This window comes from Anopheles darlingi, chromosome 3 (assembly GCF_943734745.1).
Source record: "Anopheles darlingi chromosome 3, idAnoDarlMG_H_01, whole genome shotgun sequence".
NCBI classification, from domain to species: domain Eukaryota; kingdom Metazoa; phylum Arthropoda; class Insecta; order Diptera; family Culicidae; genus Anopheles; species Anopheles darlingi.
Window position 1 is genome coordinate 31,768,947 of NC_064875.1, and position 12,399 is coordinate 31,781,345.

Below are 12,399 nucleotides of genomic sequence, written 5' to 3' on the forward strand. Positions count from 1 at the left end.
GATGTAAAGTGGTGGTGCTGGTGGTGGTGGTACTGTAATACCACTGCAGAAAGAGAGCTAACCGGCGGATTCCAGTCTGGAAGCACGTGGACTAGGGCGCTAGTGTGTTTGCCAAAAGTAAACACTCCATCGGCGGATGATTTATTTCTCAACTGCTATTTTCACAGCACTTATCACGCCTTTATGTTTGCGCCAACGCCTCCCCACTAACCCACACAACCCCCCGCGGTGAAAATGCATATTTTCTGGCCCCCGCCCGCTAGCGGATCCTTCGGTTCGGTTCGGGTACGAGGAAAACCTCTTTCCCAGAAACTGGCGTGTCATGAATTTCGCTGCACGAATGAAATCATCTGTAAGGGTCGCCCGGCAATCCCGCGTGCATCTAACACAGACTTCTGCATAGCGTCTTGTTTGGAAAAGGGGGAAACCGGAGCGGATGTGTTAGGAAAAATTTAAAATCCATTTAAATTTGTAATCTCTTCTGGCTTCTGCTTCCTTCCTTCCTCGTTTACCCTACACATGACGACAAAGCGACGTTCTTGCTTTCTTGCTTGCAGCATAAGAAGGGGGAAGAGATGGCACCTCCATTCCTAACCCTCGTACAAATTAAAAGAAAATAAATTTCCAACAAAAAAGTCTCTTCCGCTCTGTTTCACCGTGCGCTGCATGGGCAATCGGTAGTCTTCAGTGGCGGAAGCGTCCTTTTTCTCGCTTGGAAATATAATAGAGAAGAGGGTGGCTGTTTGCGGTGTTGGGGGATTTTCCATCCTCCCAAGAGCCAGCATCCTGTCAGGGGAAAACACGAAGGATGCAATACAAACATCAACGCGTAACAGTCAATTTCACTTTACTTCAACGAGGAACTCGAGAGATGGCACCAGCGAGAGAGAGACAGAGAAGGTAAACCAGGGGATAGAGCACGATAATTGAGTTTCACTGAAAGTATCGCGTACAGTTAGTGTGCGGCATTGGAAAATGTATGAAAAAAATATGTTTTCCCTTTCCTTCAGAAGGACGCTGCCATCATCAACGAACCATGAAGTGCAGTAGTGTTGCTATCTCGACTCGGCCACCTAGGATGACTCTAGAAGGATGTGCTCCATGGCTGGATGGATGGCGATCATCGTTTCTAGCTTTCAATTTAACACTTAGCGCCGTGACGTCCCCTTTACGGAGTTGTAGCGTATTCGAGGGGCTATACTAAAAGTGTAGTCACGTCATCCCGCCCTCTTTATTTCTCACTTTTTTAATAAATTCAGCTGTTTTGATTTAACATTTTCGGCGCTCTTTTATCAACTAATGCATTATTCTTTCGCAAACAGTAATAATACACTGTTTAGATTAACATGAATTTTAAAAATGTATTTCCATTTCTCTTTAAACTATTTCAGAACAAAACAACAACTCACTCATGATTGTTTCCTGTTTCGATTTATTCCATGTTGATGCTGAGCTTCCTGAGCTCACGCTTCGTAATGATAACTTTACACAAATCACTTAATAACCATTTACTTAAGCATATCGCACTCGCGGGATTCCAAAGCGCCGACCTTCGAAAGCCGAGCCAAGGAATCGGGCCCGCGTTCCAACAAATATTATTGAGTATTGCTAATCATCCCTCGTTTGCATTTCGTCATGCGTTTCGTTGACAAATAGTCGACAAACGATTAGAGGGGGAGTGTTGTCGCGGTCGCAGCCGCGTTATGAAACCTCGTGGGCAACCATTTATGACATTCGGCGCAAGCGCTTTCGCTGTCTCGCTATGATCGATTCTCCGGTGTGTACGAACACAAACACACATCACGGTGATCGTATTTACGAAGCACTATGGAGTACGAGTACGGAGGGGAGTTGCACGGTGGTGGAGCATTATGGTGACAAACATTTTTGGCTTTATTCCTTAGCGGCTAGCTTAGTCCTTATTAATACCGGTAACGAAGTCAAACAGTAAAACTAAACAATACGAATAGAGGGGGTTTGGGCAGCTATACAATGTGGTAGACAGACCACAGTGTGCGTATGGCGCTTGGGCGGGCGTGGCGTGTCCGGGCCGGGGCGCGCACCGCTCTCTAGCTAACGTCCGGCTTGATCGCGTTGGACCGAAAGCCGTACACCGTACGCTGCAGCCGAAGACTGGTGATGTTGAACAGCTTCAGCCGGATGTAGAAATTTTTCGGATTGAAGTCCAACACCACCTCGTGGAAGTACGTAAGCACCTGCAACATGCGGGAGTGAAAAGAAGGGATAGGTAACAATTAGCAAAAGTCATAATATAACAAAAATTAAAAAGATAGAAGTCAATAAAATCTCCTAAAAAATATTAACAAACAGAACAAAAATGTCTGTCAACAATAATAAATGTCTCAAAATGTGTATTGCAAACGAATAACAATAAAACTTTTTGTCAACTAGAGTTGGTAATGATTTCGCGCGATTTACAACTGACCAAACTAAGTGCTGGTGTTGTTTTTCTCATTAATCTCGATGTTATTAAGATTTATGGTCAAATGAGAAGATAAGCAAAAGTAATCAACCAAAAATCCATAAACCATAAACCAAAAATTGAATATAAAAACCAATGAAAGCTATTCTAAAAGACTGATACACCGAGAAAAACATTATGCTAATTGTATTAAACGAACAACAAATACAACAAAATGTAAATTATACAATCAAACAAACGAATAACAATGATACAACTTGTCAACCAGAGTTGGCAATGATTTCGTGCCAAACTAAGTGCAGGTGTCATTCTACTAGCTCATCTGGATGCTTTTTACCACCTTTATGGTCCATTGCATCAGCCGTCTGGGAATGTTAAGTGTGTCCCTTGTTTTTTTAAAAAAAAGACAACAGCCTGCTACGCTAGGAATGACGTTTGCAATGGCCGAGGGCATCTTGTATCAACATTTGCTCAACTGAAATGCTTGCAAAATATCGCGAAACCGCTCAGCCGCTTTGATGATCACATTTTCCACGGTAGATCGTAAATTTGATCTAATTAGCTTTCGTGCCCCTTTGCTACTCACTGCTGTCACTACTGTTCAAGTGCAAAACCACGCAAACGATCTAATTAGTAGCACCAATGGCTCGTGGTTAGAAAAAAAAATCAAGCTTCTTCCAACAACAGCAACAACAAGAACAACAACATCTATATTCCCCTGCAGCATACCACCGGTTGTGACAAATCGCGCTTCTAGTGACCCACTGTGGGCTAAGGTCAATGTGCACTCGCAGCATAAACACTGATCTCGTCCCCACATTCCACTGACAAAGAGGTGACTGTTCACAACAAAAGCCACGGTTATGGCGTCTTGAAACGAGACACTACGCAAAAGATGCTTCGTTGTTTTTTACGTTTCTGCTACTGGGACGCGGTACTGGCGCACTAAAAGCAACATTGAGTCTTAGACACTCGAGTACCAAAAACAGTACACGGGACCACGAGCCAGCACGAGTTTACCAGGGTATAGCGCTGCTGTTCACATTACATGACTCCTTTGGCACGATACGCACCAAAACAACAGACTTTGGCCGCCACAAGAGGTAGAGCCACACCGATAGACGACTGAAGGACCGTGACACGTGCGGCATCACGTAAGCGCACCGTACGGTTTCAACCAACCAACCGGCCAGCCGAAGAGAAATCCGTCTCTAGACCAAAACCAGAGAAGAGGCTGTCCCAGTGGCTGCTGCTGAGAGTGTGTCATTCGGTTGCTGTTGTTGTTATTGTAGGGAGGTACCGGACGCGGCACAGGTGTGCTCCGTGCACTAGGGCATCTCCAGCTCACGCGTAATCTCATCTCATCTCATCATCGTCAGACGCCGAGAGTCCGAGAGTCGAGAGCCATTAATTTCCCTTTTTTATCACCATCATTACGGTGGCAGTGGTGGCTTCGGCATGTTGTAAGGCCATGTTTACCTTAGATGAGTTGAACTGTGTGAACGTAATACTTTCACCGTCGGCCGCGCTGAACTTCTCCACCACGGTGACGTTTTGTGGCTCCACGAACGGTCCGACGGATTTGTGCAGCACCTTCAGGATTTCGTCGCCTGCCATTTTTCCGTTTCCACATCCGGTCCGGTGTCCGTTGATGGCGTTGTGGTGTAGAGTTATCATGCCGGATGCCGGATTGCGATCGAACGATCGGGCAGTATCGTGTGTGATAAGGCGCCAGGAGCGGAAAGAAGAAGAAGAAGGACAGAGAAATTCGGAATTTTCCATTAGTTCGCTTGCGGAGGTCGATATCGACGAGAAATCGAGAAACATCACACACTAGTCCGCGCGCCCGCGTACCCACTCGTCCATGGCCGGGCCTGTGGCCTGTGCGAGGCCACGACCATTACGTCACCGAACCACAGGGCCCTGGGCCTGGGCCGCCGCAGTCAAGGTAGTGCACGAGCACGCGCACGAGTAGTGGCAAGTGGCGGGGAAGGAAATGGAAATGGAGAAAAAAACACGCACCTTCCTTACGATTTCCGAGCCCATGGCCAATCCAGAAGCCCTCATCCTCCTCGTAATCGATGTCGTAATCACCGGCAGGATCGGTTCGCGCCACCTGCAGACAGGTCAGGGCACAAAAGACGCCGACCAAGCCTAGCAACACTATCTTATCGTGCATGATTCCGGTGTCTCTGCCACAAGCTCAAGCTACACAGCACTTGTTCGCACACACAGGCACGCACTCACAATTTACGCACGATCACGATCAGCCGTCACGGAAGAAGCGGCGGTCAATTTCACCGAACAAAAAACCGACAGCGGTGCTAACGGTGGCAGACACGAGGTACGACTGGTAGGCTCCGTGTCCGATCCCATCCGGTTATCTCGCCGTCCGGACCATTCACACCGATCTGCACACACACACAGCACACGACGACGTACAGCATTCGTACGCACCAACGTCCAAGCCGTCGTCCCACTACTCCCCAGGTACGGTGTTGTCTTGGCGTCTTGGCGCAGGCGATCGTCGTCAAGCCGCTACGTTACTGAGGACCCACCAGCAAATTCCAGCGAAACCATCAATACACGACGATGTCTTTCGTTCGCAACGCACCACTCTCTCGCTCGCTCTCTCTCGCTCTCTCTTTTTTTCACTCTCGCTGTCTGTCTGTCTCGATCACTAGGTATGGCAATTCGGTGTGGCACTAGCGCACCCACTAATTCAACCGCTCACCAATTCACAGACACGCGCTCACACCGCGATAGACTCGCTGACATTGAAGATGATAATTTGCCTATCGGTTGGTGGGATCGATACGAAAAATATGTAAATTCCATTGACAAATTCCTAAGGCCTGAGTCGGCCACGGCTACGCAGCATGCTTTGGAGCGCCGCTAGTGCGCAGAACACCACGGAAGTCGCTGCCAGACTTCCCACCACCACCACGGGACCATATACAACGCGAAATGACGTGATGATGGCCCGCTAGCGGTGAGCACTCTCGAGCCTTCGCGATATTGTCATTTCCCTAATCAAAAGGCACATTCTCCTCTAAGTGTCGTAAAGTCGTAGGCAGAGGGCTTGAAGTTGAAGGCTGTGCACTACACTAGGAGGCCCGGTCTACTGCGTTGCTCCTTCCAAGAACGAACAAACGAACGAACGAACGAACGAACGAACGGACCACCTTCAAAAAGGTCATTCTAAGTGCAACGAGGTGCGACTGAGCAGGCTTAGACAAAGGCTTTAGCGCGACGGCATCGAATGCGCCAAACCCGATAGACCATCAATCTGCGGGCCGGGAATGGAAGAGTCCATTAGGTTTACGACTTGCGCATTGCGCATCCATTCGCCTTCGATGCCTGCTTGGTGCCTGCCACGTTCGATCGGTCACATATGAATTGATTGTCAATCGATCCGGTCCGCTTTATGGTAATGACTGATGTTGCTTTCAGCTTGGTAAGACTTTAGCCTTTTTTTTTCTTCTCCTTTTCCCCCGACCCGAATCACGTTAAATCGCATTTCAAGTTGCGAGAAGTTATCATCCTGCGATGCGTTTCATAACCTCAACAACAGGTTGTCATTTTAAGGGTGGGCTTTGGTTATTTCGGGTCAAAAAAGGGCCTATTTCTGACGATTTGTAGTGAAGGAACAAGTCAACTTTAATTTTTCAAAATAAGCACATATTGATCTACAACTTTTCAAGAATATTTGGTTCTATTTTGGGGAAGATTCATTCGCAACTACGTTCATGGCATGCAATCTAGAAAGCCAAGTTTGCAAAAATGTCCTTTTTGCGGTGCCCATCGTAGCCACGTGCTGGGTTATCAGAAACACACAAATGAATATTCTTTTGTTAGATTATAAGTTTATCCAGGTAGCCCCGTCGAGTTTTTGTTAAATTTCCCATTTTTCGATTTTTGGCACATTTTTGAAGTTGAAAAAGTGATGGTTTTTTCGATATTGCCTCAAAAACGACACTTTACATAATTAAAAAAAATATTTAAAAAAAAGTATCAACATTTTTTATAAATTCTCGACGGGGCTACCTGGTAAATAGTGTACAGATTATGTGTTCAAATGTTCAAATCGATCGGTCAAGTAGTTTTGATGCTATGATGGGCACGGACTTTGAAAACGTAATTTTTGGGAATCGCGATTCAAAGTTGCGAGATGCATTGAGCCTGGTATAAAAAGCGGATGTTCAAAAATCAATATCTTTGTCAGATTTTCTTCGGTTGATCTCAAAATTTTACACAATAATTTTGAAAAGATAAGCAATCATAAAAAATTGTAAAAAGTAAATGCGAAGAAATAAAATTAAATACCGAAGCCTTAATGCAAGTAACGCTACAACACACGATGCTGCTTCTCATCTGGGGACCCGGCACTGCTGGACCCCTTTGTGTCCCGGATATGGAATGAAAGTTTGGAAATGCAGCTGCAAGGAAAGACTGAAAGATGGAGAAGAACTGAGGTTGGCCGAATGGCATGGACGCCGAGAAGCAAGTAAACAGAAGGAGGAGAAGCAGATGAGCAAAGCGAATGCGAATCGGCAGCCCCCACGGTTTTGTTTCGTTTGCCCCATTATGTCACCGGCAATTTGTAACGCAAATCGCACATTACGATTTCTATATGATCGCCATTACTACTACTTTCCACACCGAGGCACTACCACCATCACCACCACCATCGACGAGAGGTTACTGACATGCGCGCGCCCTGGGAATGGAATGTAATGATAACACACCGGACACACCGGGATACACTCGGATACCAAAATGGCACTGATCGATCGTGTCATTGAGCAAGGACAAACGGAGACGGATCAAGGAACGAAAATTCACGGAGCTCACGATCGGAACACACACACACACACACACACACACATAAACGGGAGAAGATTGTTCCGGTCAATTTGCATACGAGCGCAATGGCGTACAGATCGTGACTATCCGGGCCTGAAGGTTAAAGCCCCATCGCTACTACGCTACGGTTTCACGATCGCCTGCTGCAACGCTGCGTACACCACGATGTGTTTACTCACTTGAAAGTCTCGCCGCCAACTGAGACCGAGTTGGGCGCTTGTGGCGCTCGTATCCCTCGTGTCCTCCCGTGGTCGATGGCGTGGAGTGAAAACAGATGTTGTTGCTGTTGTTGCTGAGCTTGCCGAGCCACAGCCGACCATCATCGCCGGCATCAAAGTAGGTTGTAGGTCTTCGAACGGGCTTTTCCAGTCGGGAGAGCTACCTTTTTTTTTATCGATATTCGACTATTTCCGATGCGTAATGCAACGGCATTTTACGACTCGATTAGTGAATTTATTCGTTCGCCTTATTTGAGGGTGCTTTTTAGGCTATATGTGCGCTAACATTACATCTTCGATCAACGGGCATGGGATTGGAATTTCAAAGCAACCAAAACAAAGATCGGCTCGACGCACCCCAAAACGCCGCCATCACGCGTTCGCTCAACAGCCCCGCTCCTCCCCGTTGTGGGTCGCCCCCGTTGTTGACCATAAGCGTGTAAGTGGTTTTACCGCTGCTCAAGCTCAACGATCAGAGCTAAAGAGAGACCTACACTACTCGCCGGGTTTGTATTGATTCGTATCTTGACTTCGCTTGTTTTCGTCACTTATTGATACCGGTTTCTGCGCTGCGCGAACCGAACCAAACCCAAAGGCACCCAGCCAGCAGGCCCCCCGGCCGCCTCCGTTCGTCACAACTACCCGATCTGCCCCGCATTTTTGTCCGCTACGGCGTTGCGTTGCATTGCCCAATCGACCGGCCCCTCAGTCGGAGTATCTTGGGAATGTTTTTGCTTTTGTTTTGTTTTTTTTTGGTGTTGTGCGAAACCAACGTTTCGCAGACATTTCATCAAAGAAATGCCATAAGAGAGTTATCTGGTCAAGCTGAGGCTGCACGCCGTTGGCCGTGTTGGCCGACCACCACAGTTAAGGCCGATTCGATACAGTCCCTTTCGTAGCCATGAATGAAAGACGGTAAGCGAAAGTGATCGTGTGTCTGGGCATGCGCTAGGAAACGGGGTTTTCTAATTTTACCTATCATCAAATCCTAATCAATCGAATACACTGTGACACTCCGCCCGAGGGGATTAGAAAATGAAACATCGATCGATGGCCGCCTTTTCGATGCCGAAGGCATTTTCTGCTCAAAAAAGGAATCCCTTACCGCTCCACTGATCGCAGCGCCGAGTATCGTGAAACAACTACTCCAAACCGCGTCGATTTACAGCATTTTTGTATTAGCACCCTGTATCGCGATCATCCGTCGAGGCGCTAGCAACAGACGATGGCTGTCCGTTAGCCGAAAACGAATTCCTCAAATTGTGGCAGCATTAAGTGTGTCCATCATCGATGTCGTCGATCGCGCTACGCGCCACTACGTACTAGCTTCCAAACACACCCTCTGGGTGAACACCTGGGCTGCCCTTGAGGAGGTTGAGACGAATTTGAAACAAAATCTTATGCCCGCGAGTTCACGGGCGACGACGACGACGGCGACGATGTCGGTTTGGAATGTGACAGCCAACTGTTGCGTGTGGGTGCGGTGTATGCCCTCGTACGCGTGTCGATCCAATTATGCTCTGCTACAACCTTGAAACTCGTGGGGGGAAGGTTTAGTGATTCATGCCTTGCGAAATGATTTCAATCCATGCTATGTTGAGAAATTGGAGTTTAGTTGTCGTTGATGCCGATGAAAAGGGTTACGAGAGAACCATTCATACATTCGGCTTCGAATGATTGGCTTCAGATGTAGCATCAAAGGAGTTACAGACAGATCGTAGGTATTTGTATGTTTTGAAGAATATAATGTTATACTACCGAGGTGTTGAGAGCAAGGGAACGGAGCCCAGAAGCTTGAATAGTTAGGAAATCTCGGGGACGATCCCGACTGAGATGAGCCGAGAGGAATGAGACGCTTGGGAGAAGCCATATATGTTTTGTTTAAAAATTTATGGACTAAATATTCGTCTTGTATGTCTTAATACGAGTATAACTATATTTATTGTCTGCAATCTTAAAAACCACATAGTGCTATTATTGCATTACTCGCACCATATGACTGTCTTGTGTAACGCCCCGGGCGTTGTTAGGAAAGCGTGGCCGTTGTCATCAGATAAATTGCGACCAGATCCGTTGCTCAACAATTGTAATTAAATATATCCGTTGGTACACTAACTTTATTCACTACTATGTACAAGTTCTTAACTCTAGGCTGCTTCTGTGCCTCTTCGAATCACCTCATCAATGAAACCAATGAAGGTTCAACTAATGGAAATCGAACTTCTTCACCGCATTCAACTCTACGGCGAGATTCGGTAAAGAATATAGTATTAATCAACATTCAACAAAACGAATCTTTGTGTCATTACCTGGTCGATACAAATTTTGCACCTTGATATACGATGGATGCCTGACTCGGTTTTTATACCTTCTGTATGCAAATACGCTGAAGCAATTCTTCTCGTTACCCATATGGTTGTAATGTACGATCGCCGTTGTTCCATCGTGTAGTATCTCGATTCTCTATGGAGTAGAAAACGATGAAAAGAGAGCTTAAGACAGACGATCAAACTTATTAGTAAGTCTACAACGAATGCTTACACTGATGGGATTAATTATTGTTTTCTCAACTACAGTGTGGCTATCCATCGCGTAGCCGATTGGAATGCTGACTTCTATAATCGTTCCATTTGAATGATCATCTCTATCCTCCGGAATGAAGCTACAACAAATACGAAGCTCCTTCATCCACTCGGTACTAGTCGCTAGCTTGGTCATTTGTAAGTCGAAACGGGGCTTAAAATGGATCAAATTTACACAGTATTTCCAGTTGACGTGAATCACACCGAAACCGGAACTGGTGATGATTACGGACATTTTTTTGTCATTATCCGGAATGGACTTTATCGCGATGTTCTCAACTGTAGTGATATTTTCTGAAGTTATGAGCAGCGATTCTTTTGCTGTGCTGTAATGGAGTGACACGCTACAATTGTCTCGAAGTACCTTTACAAATTGCTGAACCGCTTAAAATTAAAAAAAAAATATATAAATTACTTAACGAACCACGTGTAACATATTGCGATCACTTACGATGAACAGGTAAGTTAACAGATACTGTTCTCCATAGGTTAAGCCTTCTCTTCGTGGGCCCTGCATACTTTTTAAACCCTCCTTTCTCACCAATGAAAAGCGGCACATCGAACGATTGAATGGAAGGAGTGTCACGATCGAATTGTATTCGTTCTGATCTCCGAACGATTACATCTTCCGGATGTACCATAATGATTTTCTTGAAGCTATCGGAGATTACTCCTTGCATGATCGATGCATTCGCCCGGATCTCCAACTCTCCTAGCTTCATTGCTTTTACTAGGAATGAAACTGGTGCATCAGAATTTGGAGGAACAGGCACAATTTTGGTCTCTTTCGCACCTAAATTCGAATTTGGAATAAATATAAAGTCAGATGTTCGAGACGAATAACACGCGTGGCTCACATACTTCCTGCAGGACCATCGATAAACTGAAGTTCATTCTTGGCATTAAACAATGTCACGGTGGCCTCAAACACTTCTTGCATTGAACTGAAAATAGTAAAACGCAACGCTATTGTCTCGCCCCTTTTGATCGAGTGTGGCAAATGGTCCAAAATGAAGAAAACTTTAACGGTCGAGAACGTGATCGGTTTCTTGACGATACCTAAACCATATTTAGGATCCATTGAAATCCCAGTTATAAACCAAGAGGTTGTTGAATGAGGCACTGTAACTACAAGCTCGGCCCTTCCTGATGGAGGTATAGTCAGATTCTGCCACAACCACGACTCCCAAAAGTCGGTTCTGTGGGAACCAGGCATGGCGTAGCGAGGAGCGTCTGGATAGATTCCACGTGCCCTGCGCGTATAATTATCTTAAAAACAAAAGAAAGAATGATCAAATTCAAAAGGTTGTTTGCACTTATGCAACGTTTGCACTTGCCTGGATATGTGATTGCATTATCAGTAATAACTGTAAATATTCCAAGGCCCTGTTGAAACAAATTTGATGCGAAGTGCAGTGTTATACAAATGCGCAGTGTTATACAAAATAAATGGTACACACTTACCACTAACACTTCATATGGGTTTGGGTTTCGGGGCCTCACATTAAAAAAATCCCAAATGTCAGCAGAAAAGATATCGTGATTCTTCCCGTGATGCATCAAACGTTGGTCATATGCTGCCAATGCCACGAACGCTCCTGGGCGGCCGCGGATACCTAACTCAATTTCGTCCCCGGGATCAACACCATCTTCACCGATGTTTTCTTCGATTTTTATCTCAAGCTGCAATAAAATTTGAATTATTGAAATAGATCATTAATTTGAATGAATTGCTACTCTTCTTCTGGTGTCTGTTTGTTGTATTTACAGGGTTACCAAAATCGTTGATAGATATGTCGACCTCACCACGTATCAACGATTTTTCGAGAATAGTGACGACTATGATTTTAGATTGAGGGATAAATTTATCAGACATCAACAGTTGAAACGAGTATCTGTCCGTTTGGTTTGGTCTGAAAAACCCTGCGTGAAAGATGTATCCTTTCCTAATTACGTAGTATAGTAGTATCGTCATGTTATGGGAACAAGTGACCAATAGCCGTAACATTCGGTTAAATTTGACGCTGCAATGATAAGCCAATAATTAACAAGTTCAAGTTCAATTGAGTTCATTTGTTTTGATAAAAGTGTACCGTGTTAGTAACTCTACTTTGATGTACTTATCTTCAAAAAAATTAATTCCGTAAACGTGCTCAATCATTCTATCTAGGATCATTATATCGCCGTCATACACCTGCCATTAAGATATCCAACAGCAAATGTAATTTCAACTTATCAACTTTTAACCAAAAGACTCACATATATCATCCAGAGTTCCGTTGATTGATTG

General features: G+C 45.3%; 1 protein-coding gene across 1 annotated transcript; it reads right to left on the bottom strand.

Annotated features, from left to right (window-relative positions):
• Positions 1-1,423: 1,423 nt before the first annotated feature.
• On the bottom strand, positions 1,424-7,501 carry LOC125956185 (uncharacterized). Its single transcript, XM_049687804.1, has 4 exons — positions 7,489-7,501; positions 4,466-5,238; positions 3,923-4,053; positions 1,424-2,216 (listed from the first exon to the last, which is right to left on the bottom strand). The coding sequence occupies exons 2-4, from the start codon at positions 4,620-4,622 to the stop codon at positions 2,070-2,072; spliced, it is 435 nt and encodes a 144-aa protein (XP_049543761.1). The 5' UTR covers positions 4,623-5,238; positions 7,489-7,501; the 3' UTR covers positions 1,424-2,069.
• Positions 7,502-12,399: the final 4,898 nt, after the last annotated feature.